This window comes from Neovison vison, chromosome 5 (genome assembly GCF_020171115.1).
Source record: "Neovison vison isolate M4711 chromosome 5, ASM_NN_V1, whole genome shotgun sequence".
Classification (NCBI taxonomy): domain Eukaryota; kingdom Metazoa; phylum Chordata; class Mammalia; order Carnivora; family Mustelidae; genus Neogale; species Neogale vison.
Genome location: NC_058095.1, coordinates 3,686,221 through 3,709,414, shown reverse-complemented (window position 1 = coordinate 3,709,414; position 23,194 = coordinate 3,686,221). Strand labels below are relative to the sequence as shown.

At 61.2% G+C, this 23,194-nt stretch overlaps 2 protein-coding genes across 2 annotated transcripts; both read left to right on the top strand.

The window, feature by feature from the left end:
* Nucleotides 1-393: 393 nt before the first annotated feature.
* Nucleotides 394-10,451, top strand: TMC8 (transmembrane channel like 8). The gene is made up of 16 exons (XM_044250331.1): nucleotides 394-596; nucleotides 2,472-2,721; nucleotides 2,931-3,079; nucleotides 3,444-3,593; nucleotides 3,872-3,954; nucleotides 4,455-4,591; nucleotides 4,850-4,997; nucleotides 5,359-5,529; nucleotides 5,835-5,974; nucleotides 7,307-7,430; nucleotides 7,698-7,795; nucleotides 7,964-8,147; nucleotides 8,309-8,439; nucleotides 8,531-8,689; nucleotides 9,096-9,174; nucleotides 9,648-10,451. Exons 2-16 carry the CDS (start codon nucleotides 2,561-2,563, stop codon nucleotides 9,903-9,905), a joined length of 2,172 nt encoding a protein of 723 aa, XP_044106266.1. The 5' UTR covers nucleotides 394-596; nucleotides 2,472-2,560; the 3' UTR covers nucleotides 9,906-10,451.
* Nucleotides 10,442-23,110, top strand: C5H17orf99 (chromosome 5 C17orf99 homolog). Its single transcript, XM_044250201.1, has 7 exons — nucleotides 10,442-10,576; nucleotides 12,662-12,707; nucleotides 13,796-13,828; nucleotides 19,264-19,563; nucleotides 21,044-21,313; nucleotides 21,457-21,553; nucleotides 22,525-23,110. Exons 1-7 carry the CDS (start codon nucleotides 10,442-10,444, stop codon nucleotides 22,529-22,531), a joined length of 888 nt encoding a protein of 295 aa, XP_044106136.1. The 3' UTR covers nucleotides 22,532-23,110.
* The last annotated feature ends 84 nt before the right edge of the window (nucleotides 23,111-23,194 follow it).

The following is a 23,194-nucleotide window of genomic DNA, read 5'->3' as shown; positions in this document are numbered from 1 at the left end:
CCCCCCCTTGCCCCCGGCCGACTGCCGACCCGGCTCCGCCTCACACCGAGGTCTGAGCAGGGTGCGGGCGGCCGAGCGTCCGGGTCTGAGTCCACAGTGTCAGCGGGACTCAGTTTCCCCAGGTTTCAAGTGGGGACAACACTTCTCCAGCCGCCCTTTTCCCAGGGCAGTGATCAAAGCAGCCCGCCGCTGGGGAGCCCCGGTGATCGGCGCCTTGCGACACCGGATTGGGTAACCCTTTCCTCCACACCACCCCCTGCTGACCAACGACTGTCCCCAGCCGGCTGCCGCACCAGGCCTTTCACCCCCCTCTGGTCGGGGCGTGGTTTCTGCCGCTACTTGGACCAGAGTTGGGGCGCACTTCCTGGGTGCTAGGTCGGGAGGAGGGGGCAAGCCCCAGGGAAGCCTGACACTGTGACTGCCCCCTCTGCTGTTTTCTTCGTGATTCCCATAAGCCGGGGGCTGGACACCCACTCCCTGCCTCACAGATGAGCCAACAGGCAGCGACCACGTTCATCAGCCCCCAGGGGTGTCCAGTGCCAGGGAGCTCCACGTCCACCTGCACGGAGAACCCTGACTTTGAGAAAGCCCGGCAGGTCAGAGGGGAGGCTCCCAGGGACTGGAGAGAGAATGGGCGGGATTTAGGCAGTGGGTGGGGTCGGGGGAACTTTTGGGGGGGGAGCCTTGAGAGGCAGGCAGGGTGGAAGGTAAAAGGAAGGAGGGGGCCCTCCTGTGGGGGAGAACAGGTGGGCAAAGCAGGATTCCCAAAGGACAGGATATAATGCAAGTGGTAAAGGGGTCCCCAGACCTGAAGTTGGACAAAGTTGGAGGGGCCGGCGTTGGGGCTCAGACGGTTACTTTGGGCTGGATCTTGGTACAAGGCACTGCCGTATGAAGACGGGGTGGGCTGAACCCTTGCCTCTCCTCCCACTGCCCCTCTCTGTGCACACCCATGCTCCAGCCACATGGTACTTGCGTGACCCCGGCCCAACTTGCAGGTCACCTCCCATGGGAAGCCTTCCTGGATTGAACCCTGTTGGAGCACTTGCCATTTCCTGTTGACATGTTCTTTTTGCTTGTCTGTTCACCCTGCCCCCACTCTCTGAACCCACTGTGCACCGGGCACCAGCACCCAGCTTGGAGCCTGTCATAGAGGAGGGGCTTAAAACAAGGGGATCCAGGCAGGGATGCAGAGAAGCCATCAGAGCTGAGCTGGATGAGCCAGGCCCTGAAGGAGGTGGAGAGGGAGCAAGGAGGAAAGGCAAGACCGCAGGGTCCCAGGGGACCTCCAGGAGAGAGAAATGGCCAAGATGGCTTGCCTAGCTGGAACGAGTGGCACCAATTCCTGAGCCCTTACAAGAGGCCAGGCTCTAAGTGATAAGTGGCAGTGCCCAAGGCGAGATGTTGAGGATTAACGCCAAGGGCTTCTGAAGCAGCCCCAAGTGATGGGGTCCACCCATTCTGTCACTATCAGCTCGCTCTCACGAGGACAACCTGCCACCGGTAGATAAGTGCCCCTCCCCCCACCTCTGGCTTTGGCTCCCCAGGCACAAAGGGACCGGTAGGTGGGGGGAGCACGCTGGAGTGGCAGGGAGGGACAGTGTGACACCACCCCACCCCCTTGTCAACCCTGACCCAACAGGCCTGGAGGCTGCCCCTCCATGCCCCGCCCTTCTACCCACCCCTCCTGCCTGCCCCCGCATGACACAGGAAGTGTCGGCCCCAGAGAAAGCAAAGGAAACTGTGGGGGGGGTGCGAGAAGTGGAGGGGGGAGGAGATGGCGGGAGAGCTGGGGTTCCTGTCATGTGACCCCTCCCCCGGTTCCCTCTCAGTCCTACCTAGCGTGGAGGGAGCCAGTGCAACGAGGGGGCTCCTCCGGGGCCTTGGTCCCTTGTCCCCAGGTGAGCTGGTGCAGAGTGGCGGGAGGAGACAGAGCTTGAGGGGCTGAAGTCCAGAGAGAATCAGGTGCTGGGACTGCTGAGGGGTGGGATCCCCTTCCGGAGTCTGGGGCTGTAGCCACGACTCCTCATCTGAGGCCCCTGTGGGGCGGGCAGACCCAATCCTGGGGGCTGGACCCCAGGCAGCAGACGTAAGGGAGAGGGTCCCAGTACATCCAAACCCCGCAGGATACTGGATTCTAGGAACTTTCAGAGTTTAGGACAGGGGCCTGTTCCCACTGGGAGAATTACTATGGCGAGAAGAGCCAGAATTATCTTGACCCCAAAGGCCTGTGGCCACAGGTGGCAGGTGTGACCTGGCTGCAGTAGGCCTCGGGCCCCATCACATTTCTCTGTGGCCACAGCTGGCTTTGTGTTTGTCTGGGACAATCCCATCGCCCCATTACCTTTGGATCTTTCTCCCCACTGACAAACAGGAAAACTGAGGCCTCCGGCAGGGGGTTGCTTTGAGATGTGCCTGGGGACCCAGCCCAGAGCTGCTCCAACTGAGTTCCTTTCTTCATCTCTGCCAAGAGCTTGAAGCTCACTCAGCAGGCGGCCCACGTCCCTTCTAAGAGGGGGGATTGCAGCCCGGCGCCTCCAACCTCAACCCCACTGCAGAGATGCTGAGGCAGTGGTCAGTGCAGTCCGGCCAGGCCCTCATGGAGCCCGAACCTGAGCCAGGGGTGGAGGAGCTGTGGGAGCAGGAGATGGAGCGGCTGTGGTCCTCCCAGGCTCAGGTGCGGGAGCTGCCCTACGCCATGGTGGACAAGCGCTTCATTCGGTGGGTGCCTCCCCACCCACCCCGCTTGGGCAGGACCCGCTGGAGGCCAGATGGTGGGGGTGGGCGGGGCACCACCCAGAGGATGCACCGGTGGGATGGGGTGGAAGTCACCAGCCGTGAGAAGACGCCTCTGGCCCCCGGCATTGCTCTGCCTGGCCCGGTGGGCACAGCGGGTGACTCAAGGACGCCCCACCACCACCCCAACCCAGGCAGCTGCGGGAGCCCAAGGGGGTGAAGACCTCTTGCTGGCGGCGATGTCAGCGCAGGTGGCGGACTGTCCGGCGGCGCCTAGGGGAGGCAGCGCAGCGGCTGGCCCGGGGCTTTGGGCTCTGGGAAGGGGCTCTCTACGAGATCGGGGGTAGGACCCGCACCCCCACCCCCACTTCCCCCCTCCCACCTCCCTTCTCTGGAGGCTCAGGGTCGGGTTTAGAAACCCAAGGCCACCGTCCCGCTTGCCATTGTCCCTTCCGCCCTCACTGAACAACCCCCCCACGGCGGAACAGGGCCCCCCATCCTTTCACACCCCTCCCGCCCCCCCACCGAGGCGCAGAACTAGGCGGGTGACAGCACCCCCAGGTGGCTGTCGGAGGTACTGCTGGCCACTGATCCGCGGTCCGGCAGGGCCTCTGGTCACCCGCACCCTGCCGGCTTGGTCAGCCCTCGGGTTCCCAGCGGGCGCCTGGCCTGGTGCGGTTCCGAAGGCCCCGCTGCCCTCCTCACAGGCCTCTTTGGCACCGGAATCCAGTCCTACTTCACCTTCCTGCGCTTCCTGCTGCTGCTCAACCTTCTGATCCTGCTGCTCACTGCCAGCTTCGTCCTGCTGCCCCTGGTCTGGCTCCGCCCCCTTGACGCGGGCCCCTCCTTTAACTTCAGTGAGTGCCCAGCCGCCCCCCCCCCCGACAATGAGGTCCTGGAGGCCCTCCTGCATCCTGGGGACCCTGAGGGGCTGGTCCAGGGCTCAGAGGGCTGGGACAGCATCGTCCTGCTAGAGGCCAGCTCCGGGACTCTCCCCGACCGTACCTTGTGCAGCACCCTCCTCGGGTCCTGCTCAGGCCTCCCCAGGATGGGGGTTGCAATGGAGGAGATGGGGGCAGAGCCTCACCTTTGCCTTGGGGACACTTCCCTACTGCTCCCCTCTCCCTCACGACAGCCCTGGAGTGCCCTGGTGGCCTCCAGCCCCAGACTGGTGTTCCCAGATTCCACAATCGACTTTGGAACGTTTTAACTGGCAGGGTAAGTGAGCTCCATCTCGGCGATGCATCAGGAGGGCTGGGGGACCCGGAGAACCGGCCCCAGGGGACCGCCGTCTAAGAGGACCCCCATCCCTTCAAAGACATTGGTTTCAAGGGGGACAGCTTTACATACACAGGCCGGCGGGGACAGTGATGGGGTCAGAGAGAGGCTGAGGCCAGTATGCACAGCCCAGGGCCATGGTCCTCGGTACCCAGCTGGGGTGGGCCGTGTGAAGGACGGAAGGGAAGAGCGTCCGGGCCTGTGGAATAAGCATCACCCCACCCTCGTCCCTGGGTGCCCCGGAGAGGTCACCGAGCAGACCCCGTGTTCCAGTCCTCTCTCTTCCTCGAAGCTGTGTGACCTCGCTCTGGGGCTGTGACGTGGCGGGGATGCTCTCCCTCCCTCCCTGCGGAGGAGTCTGTGACAGTTAGAGAGCCCAGACCCGGGAAGCACTTAGCACACAGCCCGCATGACCTGGTTGTCACCGTCCGCACCCCCAGGCCTTTGCGGACAGCTATCTCTTCTACGGCACCTACCGGGCGGGGCCGGAGAGCAGCTCGGCCTACAGCATCCGCCTCGCCTACCTCCTGAGCCCGCTGGCCTGCCTGCTGCTCTGCTTCTGTGGGATTCTGCAGCGGTGAGAGCAGAACCCCTGCCTGCTTCTGGCTCTTTCCCTGATCACCCCTCCCTTGGCTTGGCAGGAGGGCACCGGCCTCGTTCGGGCAGGCTCATCGGTGGTTTCACGGCCCCGATTGTGTCCCCAGGGGCAGAGCTCAGGGACACCGGCCCCATATCCCCGCCCCTGACCCCAGGCTGCACCCGGGGCTGTCCAGGACTTCCCACCCCAGATACCTGGGTCCCTCCCCCATGGGCCCTCGCCTCCTGCTCCCTCCAGGATGGTGAAGGGGCTGCCCCAGAGGCTGTTCCTCGGCCAAGACTACAAGTCGCCTGTCAGTGTCAAAGTGTTCTCCTCCTGGGACTTCTGTACCCGGGGACAGGAAGCGGCCACCATCAAGAAGCATGAGATCAGCAACGAGTTCAAGGTGTGTGCAAGGGTCTGGTGTGGGGACGTGGGTGTGTGCACGAGGGCATGAGCGTGTGTGACTTTGCGCGTGAGTGGGTGTGTTTTGGGAGTGTGCACACACGTGCGTGTTCCAGCCGGAGGCGGGGCTGTGCCAGTGTTTGGGCGTGAGCCCACCCACCCCGTGCAAGGGGCTGTGGTCTACAAAACACCGGCCTCCGCCCCTCACCTGCACCTGCCCCAGGGTCACACCAGCCTCGCCTGGATCCTGGCAGCCCGTCTCCCCACGAACACCGACCTGGACCTGACCGCCTCCCCACTCCACGCAGTGCCCTGCTGTCCCGGGAGAGACCCGACCATCTGTGTCCCCACCCCCGTGACAGGTGGAGCTGGAGGAAAGGCGTCGGTTCCTGCTGGTGCAACAGGAGACCCGGGCCCAGAAGGCCTGCCACCTGCTCACCCACCTGCGGGTCAATGTCCTCATCGGGCTCCTGGTGGTTGGGGCCATCAGTGCCATCTTCTGGGCCACCAAGTACTCACAGGACAACAAAGAGGTGCCAGGCCATGGACGTGCGTTCGTTTAACCCTGGCCAGAACTTTGGGGGGGGACAGGGTGGACCCACCTGGCAGATGAGCAAGCTGAGACTCAGAGAGGTAGTCACAGGGCACCTAAGGTCCAGATGGGCCAGACTGCCTGCACCCGTGGTACCCCCAGCCGCCATGCTGTCGCTGGGAACAGTCCATGGGCTTCCTGGTGCCAGGCCTGCACCAGGGGACATTTGAGGGGGCTGTAGGGCATGGGGGTGCTGCTGGGGACCCTCCGGTCCCTGGGCACCCCCTTACCTGCTTTCCCCTGCAGGAGTCCCTGTTTGTGGTGCTTCAGTACCTGCCCCCTGGGGTCATCGCCCTGGTCAACTTTCTGGGACCCCTGCTCTTCGTCTCCCTCATCCAGCTGGAGAACTACCCGCCCAACACAGAGGTCAACCTCGCCCTCGTCTGGTGAGTGCCACCCTTGGGGGTGATGGGTGGGGCGGCGGTGTGGAGGGTCAGGTATGGAGTACGCTGTGTCCTGCTGTCCACCTGGGTTATCGCCTGAAGCTGGGGTACCCGAGCAAGCGAGGGCTTGCAGGAACTTCCAGAAAACACCATCTCGGGAGCCTCCATCTAAGGTTTTCCGGTGCCTTCCATCCAGAGCCAGCCAGCAGCCTGCACCACACACCAGCCATTCAGAGAGGCCAGTGACAGAACAGCTAGAGGGGGTCGGGAGCCAGCTCCGCACACAGGGAAATCGGGAACGTGGGATGTCACCCCGTGACAGCCTTCACATGACCTGTGATGTGGGGACCATCCTCCGCCCCATTTGACAGATGAGGAAACTGAGGCTCATGGGGTCAAGTGCCTCAGTCGAAGGCAAGCCCACCATGCCTGCTGGGTGCATGTTTGGTACAAGCCCTCCTCCAGCCCCGTGCTCTGCCCTGTCTCCCCGCTCAGGACCAGGATCCTGCCTTGGACTGGAAGCCCCTCTCGGAGCCTCCCCTCCCTCCGCGAACCCCAGTTCTGCTTTTCTGTCTGCCACGCACCCCCCTCCACTTGGCTCTGTCTGCTTTGCCTTCTGCTTCCCGGGAGCAGAAGCTGTCCAAGCCCATTCAGCTTTCCTGCAAGGTGGACTGTGGTTTGAAGCTTTATCTTTGGAGTAGATGGTAGCACATGCGCGTGGTTAAAATGTTCAAAATGCTCCAAAGGATGAAAGAGGAAAAAACCAGCCCCCACCTTCCCTGCTTCCCAGGCTCCCTCAACAGAAGACCCACTGTTCCCGGGCAGACTGCGGTCGCCTGTCGGCTCTGAAAGTCCAGCCCTAGATATAAAGGGCATGTGATGGTTGGGGGGCTAGCCATCCCCCCGGGGTGGCCCGGTGTGGCAGTGTCCGGGGGCGTGAGGCTCCAGTGCGAAGCGTGAGACAGGACGAGTGGGCTAGCGCGTTAACAGGCACGGAGGAAACCTCGCCTCTGCTCGAAGGATGCAAAAGGCTCATACAGCAAAACTCCTGACTGAGTGTGGATGGGGGAGGGTAGCAGGACTCCGCAGTGTTTCCCAAAGTGATTTCAAAACAGAGCCCTTCTCTCGTGAATCATCTGGAGACCAGGATTCTGGCGAACACCCTCTGGGAAAGATGGCCACGGACGGAGCAGGTGGAAAGGCGGCTGGGCTCTGGATGTAGAGGGAGCTGGACCCGCTGGACCCTGATCCCAAATAGAGACGGGCCACACGCGGACCCTGGGTGGAATGCGTCCGAGCACCTGAGCCCCGACCCCAACCCCGTCCCGCCCCCAGGTGCGTGGTGCTGAAGCTGGCCAGCCTGGGAATGTTCTCCTTCTCTCTGGGCCAGACTGTGCTGTGCCTCGGCAGAAACAAGACCAGCTGTGCGTCCTACGGCTACAACGCCTGTGATTACCAGGTGGCTGGCGGCTCCATCCAAGCCTGTCCCTCCCGTCCCTCTCCAGGGTCCCCTTTGTGCGTGGGCAGCACACCTCCAAGGGGGCACCGTTCACAGCACACCGCGCGCTCGCTGTGGGGTTTCCCTGCTCGGATCTCACCCCGGAGGCCCGGGTTCTAACTCAGTAACCATGTCAGACTCTGGCCCGGCTCCGCCACCACAGGGGCCCCCCTGGGGTGGGGGAGGGGCGGCTGGGGACCAGGGGTGACAGGTCCCTCTCTGCTCCAGTGCTGGGAGAACGCGGTCGGGGAAGAGTTGTACAAGCTGAGTATCTTCAACTTCCTCCTCATGGTGGCCTTTGCCTTCTTCGTCAGCCTGCCGAGGAGGTGAGGCCTGGGGACACCCACGGTGGGGGGGACGGGGCTTGTCTGGGGGTGGCCGCTGGCCGTAGCCATGGGTGAGCGATTCTTCCCATGGGTCTTCACGTAAGCCAGTGGGGCGTGGCCGGTCCCTGGTCGTGACTGATGTGGTGCCGGGACGCTCCCCGCCCCCAGGATGCTGGTGGAGCGGTTCTCGGGCCGGTTCTGGACCTGGCTGGACCGGGAAGAATTCCTGGTGCCCAAGAATGTCCTGGACATCGTGGCTGGGCAGACGATCACCTGGATGGGCCTCTTTTACTGCCCCCTGCTGCCCCTGCTCAACAGCGTCTTCATCTTCCTCACCTTCTACATCAAGAAGGTGAGCGACACCGGCTGGGGAGGGGGCGTGGAGCCCCTGTCAGCAGGGCGGGGCTCGGGTCCCGCTTCGGCCCGCCCCCTCGGGGTCCCTTCCCCGGGGCCTCGGGCTCCTTGGCATCTGCGACTGACTAAGGACCCCCATTTGCCGTTGCTTGCCCTCAGTACACCCTCATGAGGAACTCCAGGGCCTCTCCAAGGCGGTTCCGCGCCTCCAGCTCCACCTTCTTCTTCCAGCTGGTGCTCCTCCTGGGCCTGCTCCTGGCCGTCGTGCCCCTGGGCTATGTGGTCAGCAGGTGAGAGCGGCAGAGGCGCCTGCGGCTGCTGGGCGGGGAGCTCCTGCCCGGGGGCCCTGCAGCCAGCCCTGCCCTGGCTCTCTCTCCCCAGCATCCACTCCTCCTGGGACTGTGGCCTCTTCGCCAACTACTCGGCCCCCTGGCAGGTGGTCCCACAGCTGGTGGCCCTCCGGCTGCCGCCCCCCGCCCAGCGCGCCCTCCACTACCTCGGCTCCCACGCCTTCAGCTTCCCCTGCCTCATCCTACTCAGGTGCCTCTCAGGGCAGCAGGGGCCGAGGGAGGGCACACCTGGGAGGAGGCCCTTCCTTCGATGGGCACCCCCGGGCAGTCTCACGGGACCTCACGGGAGCCAGGCAAGGACGGGCAGGGAGGCAGGGTCCCAGGGGCGGAGCGTGGGCCCAGAGGCAGGTAGGCCTGGACAGCACCTTGGGATGTCACCTGTAAAGCAAGTGCCCATGTGATGGGGGAAACACAGTGCCCCCTGCAGGCGCGCTGAAAACCTGCCCGGAGCCTAGAGGGGCTGCCTGCGGGAGGAAGGAGGGGACAGACACAGGGGTCTGCGGGGAGAAGAGCGGGGAGGTGTTTTTGAGAGACTGAGGTGGGGAGAGAGAAAGGTGGGGAGGGGCCACTGACCTTGGATCTCCGTCTGTCCAAAGCCTTGTCCTGACCGTCTGCGTCTCCCAGTCCCAGGCCAACGCCAGGGCCATCCAGGGGCTCCGCAAGCAGCTGGTGTGGGTGAGTGTCCGCTGGGCTGGGGAGGGGCCAGACTTGGCCCGGGAGTGTGGCCTCGGGCTGGCAGCCCCCTGGCAGGAACACGGTTGATAGTCGACAGCATGCTACAGCAGTAGCATCACCCGGCGTCAGCTAACTGCACAGCTGACCTTTAACTCGGGCTCTAGGTGGCGGGCTGGGACAGAACCCTGGTGGGGGCGTGGTCTCGGACCGGACGGGGGCGGGACCCTGGCGGGGCGGGGCCTCCTTGGGGAGGGGCGTGGTCTCTGGCTTGGCTGGGGCGGGACCTGAGGGCAGCCTGGAGGCGGAACCGTGGCGGGGCGTGGTCTCGGTGTGGAGGCGGGGCCCGTGGGGCGGGGTTTGCAGGCGGCCTGGCCGGGGACCCGGGGCCGCGGCCCGGCGGGCTGCTTGTTCCCGGATGGCTCCTCGGAGGAGGCGCCGCTCGTAACCGGCCCCTCGCTCCCCTCTCCGCACAGCAAGTCCAGGAGAAGTGGCACCTGGTGGAGGACCTGTCGCGACTGCTGCCCGAGACGGGCTCTGGCGGCTCTGTGGGGCCCGAATCCCCTCCCTCCCGAGCTTCCCGCCCGCGGTCTTTCTGCCCTGGATTCCCGTGTCCCGGCTCTCCGGGCCCCAGGGCCCCTAGGCCAGGACCTTGCCTCGAGGATCCAGCCAGGCCAGGCGGTGGCCCTGTCACCGCCCCTAGATTCCGCTTCCCCAGCGCCTCGGAGCTGTAGCACCCACCCTTTCCTCCTCCCCGAGACTCCCCAGGGCCTGACCTACCTCCCTGCAGCCAGACTGTCCCTGGCCCCAGGCTCCTGCCCCCTGGTGACTGATGCTTTCAGCGGGCCCTCCAGCAGGACTCGGGAGAGTCCAGGAGCAGCAGAAAGAGAATATGGGAAATTGTATTTATATTTTTACCTCAGTCCTGTAAAGTTTCAATTTTTATTGAATGTTTTATAATGTACTTAATATATTACATAGTCATACAGCAGAGTAACCCCTGAATGCAACTTACAGATACACATTTATGGGGGTGCTCACAAGTGCCCCCACTGTGGGGAGCACCACCGCAACTTGTCCGGGAAGGGTAAGGCCAGGCCACGGTCGAGCAGACCTGCACTGTGGATCTGCTGTGTTCTGAGTGCACATGGGCCCCCACAGCCTCCTGGGGCTCCTTCTCCACCTGTGAGACCCCTGAGCCCCACAAGCAGTGCTTGCATCAACCAGCAGCAGAGCGGACTCCGGAACTCAGCTCCAGCATGTCCACGGCATGCCAGGAACGCCCCTGACCCTGACCCTGACCCCGGGGGCTTCCCTGAGTCTGCAGAACGGAGGCTCCTGGGCCAGCCTCTCCCTGGCAGGATTCCTCACCATCTATTCTAACCCAGGACCCCACATCAACAAAGTGGGCCTCCTCAGACACCCAGAAGCCCCTGCCTCTGCCGTGGTTCGCAGCCTTAGAGCACTGGCCCTGTGCCGAGGCTGCCGAGCCAGGCATCAGGACTCCCGGAAGCTGCCAGGTGACTCACCGCGGCGGCCGGGGCCGAGAACGCTGGCCTGAAGAGCTGTTGGGAGGGAGGCGCAAGAGAAGCCCCATGACATGCTCTCCAAGCCTCTGTTTCCACAAGGGGCCTGGCGCCTGGCGGGATTCCCAGCCTGGGCACTCTGGCCTCATACCCTCAGGCCCGGGCCTTCACATGGGCCTTGGCCGGCCGGGCCTCTCCCACGGCTGTTCTCTCTCCCTCACCCGGTGTCACATGACCCTGTCTGCCTGTCAGCAACTGCCGCGCCTCGTTCCAGGGAAGCACACAGTGCGGTGGGCTCAGCTGGCCAAGGGCCACCGGCCTGTCCCGGGTGAAGGTGTCCCTAAGCCCTTCAGCACGTGGCTTAGGGCCAGTGCGTGGCCCCCGCCTGCCGCAGTAGCAGGAGCTGGGAGCTTGGCAGAAATGCAGATTCTCAGGGCACCGTCTCCCCGCCCCCGCCTCGACCTCCTGACACAGAAACTGTAGGGGTGAGGCCCAGCGCAACAGAGCTTCACGGAGAACCAGCCAGGGGACAACACCAGGAGAGGACAAGCTTGAGGAAACCAAACTCCGGGCCTGTTTGCTCTGCTGAAACATGAGGTGGACACCACCCTCTTCTGAGCGGCTGCGGGGATTAAATGAGCAATTACATGTTCAGTGTCCGGACATGTGCCTTGAGTCATGAGGCTTTATTATGGCCTGACTCCGTACAATCCAGGTGACCAGGACCCTCGTGAGTCCTCTCCTACGTGCCGCCTGTGGAGGGAAGGAGCAGAATAGCCCAGAGGACCAGCCCCCTCTGCAAACATTCCAGGCTGACGCACAGGTGGTCACTGGGGCAGGGCGACACCCGGTCCCATCCAAACCTGCGAGAGGTGTCTCGAGCCCGCCCACCGCGCTCTCCTCTGCCCTGCTCCCCAAATACACCGATGGAAGGAGGAGGCTCCTCAGCGGCCACCGGAGCTCAAACCCCATCCATCCCCTGGGCACAACATGGAGGGAAAAACACAAGTTTTGGGAGACGAACCGGGAGCAGCCTAGACGATCCCTCTGTCTTACAGCCCCAGTTCTTCCGGTTCCTGTCCGACCACTGCAGCAGAGCAAGGACAGACTTGGCGGAAGGGAAAGAACGGAGAGAATTTGGAGAGAATGCTCTCGCTCCCCACATGCATGGAGGTGGCCCTAGGGCGCACCCCCAAGCTGTGAACCCGGACTCTGGATGGCAAGTGACAGATGCTGATTCTTGCTTCCTGGGCAGACAGGGGACCAGCACGGCGACTGATAAATCTAATCCCCAGCGGAACTCCGGGACGTCAGCCCCCAGGCTCCGGCTACCCCCCCACCCTGCTCCCCATCATCCCTGCCGCTGCCCCCATGTGAGTAGGTCAAGTGCTCCCAGAACTCTCGGGCCTCCTTGCCTTTCCCCAAGGAGGGCCAAGGGTACCCGAGGGCAAGGCTGTTCCTGCCTTCCTTGGGTCACTGTTCCTGCCTTCCTTGGGTCACTGCTGGGCCGTGCAGGGGGCGGGCATGTGGTCCACCCAGGGAGTTCCGCAGGAGAGAACAGCCCCTACTGGAAGCAAACAGATCCCCAGGGGTGGGATCTTACCCAAGGAAGGCAGCCCAGATGGGCGTTTCCCAAACAAACTAAATCAACTGGTCTAGCAGCCCCAGGCTTGGCTTGGGAGGAGCCCAGCTTGCCTGGGGCAGGCAGGAGCCAGGGGTCAGCTGCGGGGCTGGCTGGGTCCTGGCCCACACCTCACATGCTCCCTCCATTCTCTCTGAGCTCCAAGCTGCCCTGAGCCCCCAGCCCCGAGGGGGCGCGCCCTGGTCCAGCCTTAGTGTTCCCAGAGGTTCCCTGGCTCACCCCACCCTTCCTTCTACCTGGATCCAGTGAGCTCTGTTGCAGACTGCCGAAAAGGCCACGCCACCACACGTGATGTGGTCTGGCCTCCTTCCGGTCTCGCTAGCACTGGGTCCAGATCCTGCGGAATGACCGCCGTCCATGGGCAGGAGGTAAAACCCCTCCCCGCTCTGATCTGGCCCACTGCAACACACTCCTGCCGGGGGGACCAGGGGCCCATCCGGTCTGAGCTTTAATTTGGGGGCTGAGCCCAGTGTCAGCCGCCCAGCAGGTGCCCACCAGGAACCAGCGTGAGATGGGCGGAGGCGGCCTCTCCTGCCTGTCTCTCTAACGGACCCAGCCCCCCAGGTCTCCTGTGTGTGTCAGACTCTCCCGGGGGAGTTTGGGAAGGACCTTCGTGATAACGGCCCATCCTGATAATCCAGAATAAAGACCTCATCTCAGATCAGATTAGCAACCTTACTACCCCCTCTCCACGTAACCTACATATTCCAAGGCTTAGGGGTACACATCTTCCCCCCAAACAAGCCAGGCTTCTACAGTTCAGCCAGGATGGCCGAGTGTTAGCCCCCGGTTTGGCTTTGAGGCCCAGGGGCCTCCCAATCCCCCCAGAGAGTGTGGGGGCCTAGCTGTTCTGGGCCCAGCCCTGGCTGCTGAGGCGTTGGGGGGCTGTGGCCTCTGGGTTATCTGCCTGCTGCAGGCACCCACCCCAGGAGCGTCCGGGGGCCCCAGAGTGGAGGTGGCCCTGCTGACGGAGCTCTTGCCAGCCTGAGCAGGGCCCTTACCCCGGCATGCGGCTCCTTCTGCTGCTGTGCTGGGCCGTGCTGGGTGAGCTCATGGGGACACCGTCGGGGGCAGGAGGGACCACTGCCAGGGCCTTGGGGAGGCAGGCTGAGGGTGCAGGGGTGCCAGGGAGCACAGGAGAGGGACCCGGAGGCACGGATGCTTCCAGGAGCCTGAGGACAGCAAGGGAAAGCTGTGGCCTTGAGTCTCAGACCAGCCCCTCACTGCACAGTGTGGCCCGGTAGCCGGGTCCCTGAGCTGGACGGACTGTTTACTCAGCCAGCAAACAGCTGATGATTCTGAGTGTTGCGCCCTCGAAAGAGCTTCTGGGAGCGAAGGCACTTGTGGAGTCCTGGGCCTCCCTTCCAGCCTTGGCAGGAGGCTTTCTGGGTGGTGTCGGGTCTCCCCTCCACCCCGGGCTCCCTGCTTACTACCTTCGCACCCTCCCTTTTTCCAGTCACCAGCAGCTTCTCCGTGGAGCCAGAGGTAGGTGAGTAGCCCAGCACGCTTGAGGGACACGCTGGGTGCCGTGGTGGGTGCCGTGGTGGGTGTCGTGGCTAGCGGAGATTGCGAACGGTGAGCGGGTGTCTGGTGGTGATCAGATGGAGAGTTCTAGAACTTGGCCTCAACCCCTGCAGGGCCCTGGAGAGCATGGAGAGGAGCAGGGTGAACAGGCCAGTGGGGGACCTCCACGGCACTTGCGGCAAGGAAAGAGCTGGCTTCCGGTTGGGCTACGGAGCAGGGAGGGAAGGGGAGCAGAGGGCGTGTCCCTGGGCAGGTGCACCCCAGTCCTTCTACTACAGGTCCGCTCTGGAACGGATCGGGTAGGTGGGTGTGATCCCAGTGAGGGCTGGGGCGTCCAGGGCGCGGCCCTCAGGCTGAGGAAGTCCAGGCGCCCTCCCCAACCCCCCAGTCTGGCAAAGGAAGTCTGACTGACTCTCCCAGGCAGCCGGAGGGCAAGGGACCCCTTCTCCACCAGGGGGTGATACAGAGCCAAGGGGAGGGGACTCTCCTGGTCCCGCCCCGGTGCCGGCCTCCCCCACCTTCCTTTTCCAGCTCTGCCCCCACCCACCCTATTTCTAGTCCTGTGACCCTTAAGGTCAGGGTGGTGGGTCACCTCCTCCTCTCACCAGGCTGGGGGTGGTGTTCCTGCCCAACTTGTCTCCACCATCACCTCGCTCGGGTCACGGGGTCGCAGAGCTGGCATCTGTCTCTCTTCCCCTGAAGGGTGGGTCTCACTTGAATGCGGCACAAGCAGAATTATCATTTCCTCATTTGCTTTAAAAACAAACACGTCAGTTCTGGTGTTTCTGCTAAAAAGAGAGCGGTTGAGGCGGCAGACGTTTGCGTCCCCGTTTTGGGAAGTACCTGGCCAGGGCGGGTGGGCCCCCCTCGGCCCCTGACTTCTGCTCAGACTCTTGCCCAACAAGCCTTGCTAACTCCACGCCGGAGAGGCCCGCTGGGATATCATTCATTCATTCGGCAGAGACCGTAGGAGCCCCTGCTTGGTGCCAGGCACTGTTCTAGACCCCAAGGTGGGTCCACAAGGTGCACAAAAAAACAAAGATCCCCCCCCACCCCTTCCTGCAGCTTACATTCCAGCGGGAGCAGGGCGGGGTGCAGAGGACAGAAGGTAGTGACTAGAAGCACCTTCTACTGTGTGCTGGAACCCAGTAAATCCTGGAGAGAAGCAAGCAGGGGCGATGGGGAGGGAGCACGGGGCTGGGGACGGGGGTGGAATCCCAGGGAGCCATCAGGCGGTTCCCGGGATCCAGAGGAGAGATTTGGGGAAGGCCAGAGCCCCCGGATAAGTGATCAAGATGTACTCTGGAGGTCAGGCCAGCAGCGCGTGGGGAGAGGACGGGATGGGATGCGAAAGACGGAACCGGAGAAGGTGATCCCAAAGATTTTTGCCCGAGCAGCTCGAAGGACTGACCAAATAAAGTGCAGCCAGACCTTAAAACATTACTCAGCTAAACACCCGCGGGAGCAAGCCGTGGGGCAAAGAGATGGGAAGTTAAGGAACGGAAGAGCCAGGATGGTCTCCGGAAGGTGATCTCTGTCGGGTGTGAAATCCCCGCGGACTGCGGCTGGTGTGGTATTGGGAGTGGTGGGGGTTTCTAGGCAACTAACCCAGGGGAGCAGGGCAGAAAACGTGCGAAGACATGGGGTTCCAGGCCGGTGTTTGGGAAGGAGAGCAGGAGAATAGTCCAGACATGCCAGGAGAATGTCCGCCCCTGTCCTCCGGGTCAGTGCTGGGGAGGCTGTGGGGACCCCACCCCCCAGAACAACCACGGGGTAGGCCCTGCCCTGGGAGGGGAGGGGAGGCTGGTTCCCGTGGGCGTCGGTGAGGTGTCGGGGTCCCAGCGGGGTCTACATTCCAGAGGGCTCCGTGGGAGGCCAGGATCGGGAAGGTAGGGGTGAAGGGGGACGGACAGAGCCTCCTAAGTTGGGGGGGAACAGGCAGGGAGGGTGGCCTGGGGGCCTGGGGCTGCCGTGAACGCAGGACAGTGTCCTCAGTCAGAGGGGGGATCTCTGGATGAAGCAGGGATTCAAGCTCGATCGGACTCCCGAGAGCGGGCCGAGGGACCTTGACGGACGGGCCTCCGGGCCTCCGTGCATCCTAAAACCTGGGCGGAGTTCCTCAGCGACGTCCTAGAACCCCTCGGAGGGGAGGCTGTTGTCACTTCCTGGGCTGCCCTAAAGAATTACCGCACACCGGGTGCTTGAAAGCAACAGCTAGTCGCTCTCCCCTAGCTCTGGAGGCTCAAGGACCGAGGCAGTGGTGCGGCAGGGAGGGGCTGACCCAGGCCTCCTCTCTCCTGTCTTCTGGTGGCTCCTGGCAGTCCTAGGTGCTCGTGGCTGGGGACAGACAGCGTCCCTCCAGCCTCTGCCTGCCTCTTCCCATGGCCTCTCCCTGTGCGCGGGTCTCTGTCTCTGTCTCTCCTCTCTCTAGCGCCACTTTCATCCACTGTGGGTCCCTGGACAGCATCTGGAAAGACCTTGTTTCCCAATAAGGCCCATTCATGGGACCTGGGGGATGCGGCTTGACCACATCTTTCTTGGAAGACCCAATTCAACCCTCAGCACGTGGGCTGCTTGTTCAAAATCAAATCCCTAGACACCCACACCCGCCCACCTTAGGTCTAATACATCGGATCTCTAGGGTTGGGACTCAAATCTCCAACCTCTGGTTATCACAGACGCAAGTCTGGAGAGAGGCGGGGGCGACCCTGAAGGGCCTCTGGGCCGGGGAGGTGGCAGCCCTGTGGTCCCCCCATTCACCCAAGGGGCTTCCTTCTCCCCTTAGCAGCAGAAGGTGGCTCTGCGTGGCCACCCACCCACCCAGCCCGGCTCGGCTCGGTTTCAGGTGTGAGTGTGGGCCTGTCTCTTCATCGCACGGAGTGTCCTGTCCCACTCTCCATTCCCATGATGAATTTTTAATTGAATGCCGGACCTCTCCCTCTTGCTGCGTTAAATGCATAAACGAAACGGTCAATAGACAAAGGCCACACGAGTCTTGTTAGAGCAGAAAGTGAATGCCCCGTTGCCTAGCACAGCCAAAAGTGACTCTGGTCTGTGAGTTTATGTAAATCAAGTTTCTATTACTGGCCCTCGAAATGGAAACCAAGGTGGCCCAGCCTTTTCTTTCAACTTGTATTAGTTGTTTCCCTCCACGAAGAGAGCGAAGAAAGTGTCTTCGCAATGAACCCCCGAGCCCCCGTTTCCCCCTGTAGAGGGAGATTCGGGCCCCAAGAGCATCTGGGCAGCCAGGAGCTGGCCCTTTGGCCCCGGGGTGTGCCCACAACTGTTGGTGTCTGTGCAGCATGGGCAGGCCTAGCAATCTGTTCTGGAAGGTTCCTGAGGGTTGTCAGGCCCGTGGTTTCTCAACCTCGACTCTCCTGACACTGAAACTGGACAATTCCATTACGGGGGCCGTCGTGGGCCTTGTTGGAGGTTTTAGTGACCTTCCTGGCCTCCCCCTACTAGATGCCAGGAGCGCCCCCGCCCCCCACCATTCATGGCAACCAAAAATGTCTCCAGGCACAAAGGTCCCCTAGAAGGCAAACCAAAACTGACCCGAGCCGAGAACCACTGGTCTAGAAAGAAATAACGCTTCGTGGTCAGAAACTTTAGGATTCCAGGAAAGGTCTCTGAAGCAAGCACATTCTAGCGGGTTCCGGTTCTCTGCTCAGTGAGTAGTTATCTGATGGCAGCGTGGTTCCCAGAGCCGGGGTGCCTGCCCAGCAGGGCAAGGGTGATGCACGAGGCTCGTGATATTTCGGTTTTGTCAACCCTTTCCTACACACACACACACACACACACACACACACACACACCCGCCCCCAAGGCTGCCCTACACACTCTCCTCCAGCAGGCGCAGAATGCTGCAGGCAACGTGGCCTCCCTCCTGCGCCCGCACTGACAGGCAGCTTTGTTCCCTCCTGACCTCTGCCTGGAAGAATTCAGTATGGGCAGCAAGAGGGCCAGTGGGAAGCGCTTAGAAATGTTTTCTGTATCAGATCAGCTCCAGCATCTGCCTGCAAAACAGGGCACTTACTCCCAAGCAGAGAGGCGGTCGTGATGGGGGAACGCAGGTTGCCGCTGGAAAGCAGGTCTGGCCCCCATGTCCCCATGTCCCCAGGAGCTCCGGCATCCGGTCCTACGCCGCCCCCCCTCCCCCCAGTGCTGCCAGCATCGTCTCCTTCAGGGGCCTCCCTGCTCTCTGGAAATCCTGCTTTCCCAAGTGGCCTTTCTCTCTGGCTCAGCTCGCACCTAGGATCTGAGTCTACTCTCTACCCCCTCCTTCTGACTGTCCCTTTAAACCACATTTTGACACCTCTGGGCACAGGGGCCTGGCCAGCTCCCCTGGATCCCAGGTTCCCTGCTGGGTCTGAAAGGAGCAGGAGGCCTCTGACACCGGAGGGCATTCAGCGCACCCCAACCCGAGAGTAACCGCCTTCTCCTGGGAGGGGGCCGTTCAGTCCACAAGCAATAGATTCCTGGTCTCCTGCTTGGGCAGGAAGGACTCTGGTGCCCGTGCTCTGCCACTTACAGTCGACCAGCCTGTAGCATCTAGAAGTTCAATTCAGTGTCGGCTATCCAGACCCGTGTCCCAGACTTCTCCATGCTTCATACTCCTACTTCCTAATTTCATTTTTGTAGGAAATTCATTTTTGTAGGGCAAAAAGTCTAAACCCCAGAGGTAGACCTTTATCCAGGAGGGCTTTCTTTCCTTCGCTCCTTCTTTCCGTCCTTCCTTCCCTCCTTCATTCCTTCTTTCCTTCCTTTTTAAAATTGGGGTGAAATTCACATCACACAAAATTAACCATTTTAAAGTGCCGATTCATTAACGTTTAGTGCACTCACCATGTTGTGCAAACGTCGCCCCATCTAGTTCGAAAACATTTCCATCACCCCGAAAGGAAAGCCCCGACCCAGGAGCAGTCACGCCCCATCTGCCCCTCCCACAACCCCTGCCAACAGGGCACTCGGCTTCTGTCTCGGGATTTTCCTATTCTGGACATTTCCAATGAACGGAATCAAAGATAGGTTACCTATTGGGTAGGTGATGTTTCTAAGGCTCGTCCGGGCCGCAGTATGGGTGAGAACCTCGCTCCTTTTCGCGGGTGAGGACTGGACTATGGTATGGCCAGACCCCGTCTCCCTTACCCATTCATCCGTGGACAGACGCTGGCTTCGTCCGCCTTCTGGCTGTCGTAAATAGTGCTGCCGTGAGCCCGTGTGGACACGTAGCCATTCAAGTCCCCGTTTTCAATCCTTCGGATAGTTATCTAGAAGTGGGATTTGCTAGGTCACATGATAACTTTTTAACTTTTTGAGGAACTGCAAAACCAGCATTTTCTTAAGGTGTTTGATCAATGTTGGTTTCCTTCTTCCACCTGGGACCCTTTCACCTGCCAGAAGTCACCCATGAGACCTTCATTGCCTACAAAGTCCTGGAGGTTTTCCCCAGAGGCCGCAGGGTGGTCATAACGTGCCACTCACCCCAGGCACCCCCGCCCGTCACCTACTCCCTCTGGGCGGGCCAGGGCACTGAGGTCGCCAAGAAGGTGGTGAAGACCGGAGACCCGGCCTCCTTCAGTATCAACATCACGCTCAAGTCCAGGCCAGACCTGCTGTCGTACTCCTGCCAGGCGGCCTCCCCCGAGGGCACGCACTCGGCCAGCACCAAGCTGCAGATGTACTGGGAGCTGTGGACCAGTGAGTGCACCTGGGGGGCTGGCGGTGGGGCAGGGTCTGGGCTAGAAGGCAGGAGGTGGGGACAGGACAGGTTGCTCACCTCCAAGGCCACTCTGGGTCCCTTAGACCTGCGTCCAGAACAGTGCAGCTCCTGGCTGGGCCCCAGGGCACCATCTCCCAGCAGGGGCCCTTGGGGAGGGCTGAAGTGACCAGGGCCGGGGCCCCATCGGTTGAGCTCTGGCCTCATGCTGATAAAGTAGGCACCTTCGTGTTTTATCTAGTTCAATCCTCACAGCAACTGGCGAGTGGGGTTTGTGGTTCCTGGCCTATGTAAAGCCCTTGGTGATTAGGAATGTCACCCCAGGCCAGTGGCAAAGGCTGGTTTCAAACCCCCACTCTGTTCAGCTCTAAAATCTGTATTCGTCCCATTTCTTCCCCTGATCTTTTTTTTTTTTTTTTTTAAAGATTTTATTTATTTATTTGAGAGACAGAAATCACAAGTAGACGGAGAGGCAGGCAGAGAGAGAGAGAGGGAAGCAGGCTCCCTGCTGAGCAGAGAGCCCAATGCGGGACTCGATCCCAGGACCCTGAGATCATGACCTGAGCCGAAGGCAGCGGCTTAACCCACTGAGCCACCCAGGCGCCCCACTGAGCCACCCAGGCGCCCCTCTTCCCCTGATCTTAATCCAGGTGTCCCTCCTGGTGGGAGGCACAGGCTGTAGTTGGTGGGGAGGAGGGGACTGGAGGGGACTGGAGGCCAGTGGTGTCCCCCGGGGGCTCCCTGACCCCACTCCTGAAAGGAGCCAGCATGGTGTAAGAGGGCCCAGGGCCTGGAGGCTTATGGTCAGGATTCAAGTCTCCACACTTAGCAGGCGGTGGGTCTTGGGCAAGTCAGTCAACTTCTGTCGGGCCTGGTTGCTTCATCTGGAAAACAAAAATAGTAATAGTTCCTAGCCCAGGAGGGCAGGAGGGATTCAGCAGAAGCTTCTAGTAGGTGGTCAGTATGCCACAAGGGGTGGTGGTTGTTACTCATCTGTAAGTCTGTTTATAGCATTAGGCTGAAGGCCCCGGGGGTTTCTAGAATCTAGACTCTTAGAAGTGACAGTTCTTGCTCCGAAGGAACTATTCTAGTAAAAGAGCCAAAACTGAAAGAATATAAATAGGGCTGCCAGATAAATTTTGCACAGGACAGAGTTAGTCATACTAAAAAATTTTTCATTATTCACCTGAAATTCAAATTTAACTAGGCATCCTGTATGTATTTTTAGTCGGTAAGCCCAACAACCCAGAATATGCCAAACGAAATTGTGTAGTACACACTGCAAGTAGGGTAGAAGCTCAGACACAGGACGGAGGGAGTAATCCGGAAGGCTGCCTGGAGGAGGGAGCAATAACAGTTAGGCCTCCAAGCTCAGGAAGCATTCCATAACAAGGGAATTTGCTGGGGAGAGGGTGTGAAAGTCACCCAGCCACGCCTATGCTAACGTCTTCTGCCTTCCAGAGCCTGTGTCCCAGCTGCAAGCTAACTTCACCTTGCTGGACAGAGGGTCGGGCCCCAGGGTAGAGATTTCCTGCCACGTGTCCTCGGGCAGCCCACCCATCACCTACAGCCTGGTCGGGAAGGATGGGACCATCCACATGCAGCAGAGGCCGAACTACGGTCAGCCGGCCAAGTTCACCTTCACCCTTACCAACAAGTCCACCAGGCTCCAGTGCCAGGCTGAAAATGACATCAGTGTCCAGTTCAGCCCCTTCAAGCTGGTGCCCCCAGGTGAGAGAGCCCCTTTGTTCCCAGACGGGCCGCTGGCACTTCCTGGTAGGGCCACAGGGTGGAAGAGCTCCGCCTTGTCATGGCCAAGAGCAAGAAAGGGCCCTGGGAAGGGATGCTAGCTCCGCTGTCTGCCTCCCTCACAGGACAGCTGCCCCAGGAAGCCATCGTGGTGCTAGGGAGCAGCCTCATCTCCATTGCAGCTGTCACCTGTTGGTTGCTGGCCCAGGCCTGGTGGACCAGGTAGGAACTGGATGCAGGATGTGAGGGTCTGTGAGGACAGCTGGTGGCCTGTATGGGCTACCACCCGGAGTCCTGCTGAAGGCAGTGGGTGGGTGGGTTTGTAGGGCAGGGCCGCCGCCAGAGCAAACAAAGAGCCATGTGGCTCCTGTGTGTCTTGGAAAAGTTCATGGTGCCAAGTGCCTGCTGAGGTCTTGCACATCCCTGGTTTTGTGTGACCCTGACCAACACCCCCAGCAGCCCTCGAATGGAGCCAGCTGGCCTCTGGGTGGGGCGTTCACCTGTGTTCCTGATGGGTCTGAGGAGGGACAACAGGAGTGTGTCGATGATGCCCTCCGGGGACCAGGGCGGATCACGGGCTGCTGCTCTCCTTGGCAACTACATAGGCGGGTGACAGAGGCTTCCGGGCTGGTGACAAGAGGCAGGTCCAGACCTCCTGGGGTCCCCTCTCCAAGGCTCTCACTTCACTGACTTGTAAAGTGACCAGGGTCTTTGTGTCATCTGTCCCCCCTCCAGCTGTCACCTGTGCCCCATGAACTTCTCACCTCCTGGGCCTCTAAGACACTGCCATCTCCTGGTTGCCTTCCTCCCTCCCTCGCCAGGCTTCTCAGAGGCCATTGTCTGTCCTTGGTACTCCCCTTGCTCACCTCTGGGTCCTTCTTTCCCGACTCTGTCCCTTCCAGAGGCCAGATTCGTGGGAGAGCCTTGCCACCTCTCTGAGCCTCTGCGTTCCCTTCTATAAAATGGGATATAGAGACTGGGCTCTCACCGGCCATGTGACCAGGGGCCAGTGCTTGTCCTCTTGGTGATTCAGTTCCCTGCCCCTTCATTTAATGGGGTGACTAACCCTTACACCCCTTCTGCTGCCCAGGGCGCTGATGCACTTGACACCATAAAACTCACAGAGGCCTTGCGAGGGGGTGGCTGAGAGGTGTGTTTGCCTAACCTGGAATCTTAACTCCTCTGCCATCAAGGTTGTGACCAGAAGAGGCAAGCTTGACAGAGTCCCCTCCGGAGGGCCCTGGTCTTCGTCCACGATGGAAGGACCCACCACTTGAATGAAGAAAAAGCCCGCCCGCCCTGGTTCTGATGACACCCACACGGTGTTAGGCTGAGGATTTTCGGATGGAGTGGGCTGTGATGCAAGGGGAGGGTCCATAGGAAGTGGGGGAGCTCTGTGTAGTCCCCGTCCTCACCCCTAAGCTGCTTGTCACCAGCATAGTCACTTGGCGTACATTGGGAAAAGTCCCGGCTGCACCAGCCGACCTCCCCCATAGTTGTTCCCCTCCTCCCTGGAGTGGCAGCCCACTCCTGGTGACCTAGCTGTCTGGCCCCGCCTCCTCACCTGGGAGGACTCTGAGCCCTTCCCCCCCACCCCAGCACCCCTGCATTAATCCTCGCCTGCAACTGGCAAAAAGTGTCTGGAGTTCCTCCCTGCCATTCGGCTTGTGACCCCTCAGGAAACACAGCCTCACCCCACCCCCACTCAGCCTTCTTGGTTCCGGTGCTCTAAGCCATTGGGGGGTGGGGGTGGGGGAGGAGAACTGGATTAAACCCTGAGCTCCGCCTGTCACCCTGGAAACTTCGTTTCTGTCCGCACACTTGGGCATGGAAGTCTGAAGCCATACATATTTGGGGTCTGGT

What these genes read in the sequence shown, in the direction of transcription:
- TMC8 (XM_044250331.1), top strand. Translation starts at nt 2,561, where the DNA reads ATGCTGAGGCAGTGGTCAGTGCAGTCCGGCCAGGCCCTCATGGAGCCC. An exon ending in GGCTCTCTACGAGATCGGGG is followed by an intron (nt 3,080 to 3,443) that starts GTAGGACCCGCA and finishes CCCTCCTCACAG; the next exon opens with GCCTCTTTGGCACCGGAATC. An exon ending in ACTCACAGGACAACAAAGAG is followed by an intron (nt 5,530 to 5,834) that starts GTGCCAGGCCAT and finishes TTTCCCCTGCAG; the next exon opens with GAGTCCCTGTTTGTGGTGCT.
- C5H17orf99 (XM_044250201.1), top strand. Translation starts at nt 10,442, where the DNA reads ATGCCAGGAACGCCCCTGACCCTGACCCTGACCCCGGGGGCTTCCCTG. An exon ending in GTACTGGGAGCTGTGGACCA is followed by an intron (nt 19,564 to 21,043) that starts GTGAGTGCACCT and finishes TCTGCCTTCCAG; the next exon opens with AGCCTGTGTCCCAGCTGCAA. An exon ending in CTTCAAGCTGGTGCCCCCAG is followed by an intron (nt 21,314 to 21,456) that starts GTGAGAGAGCCC and finishes CCTCCCTCACAG; the next exon opens with GACAGCTGCCCCAGGAAGCC.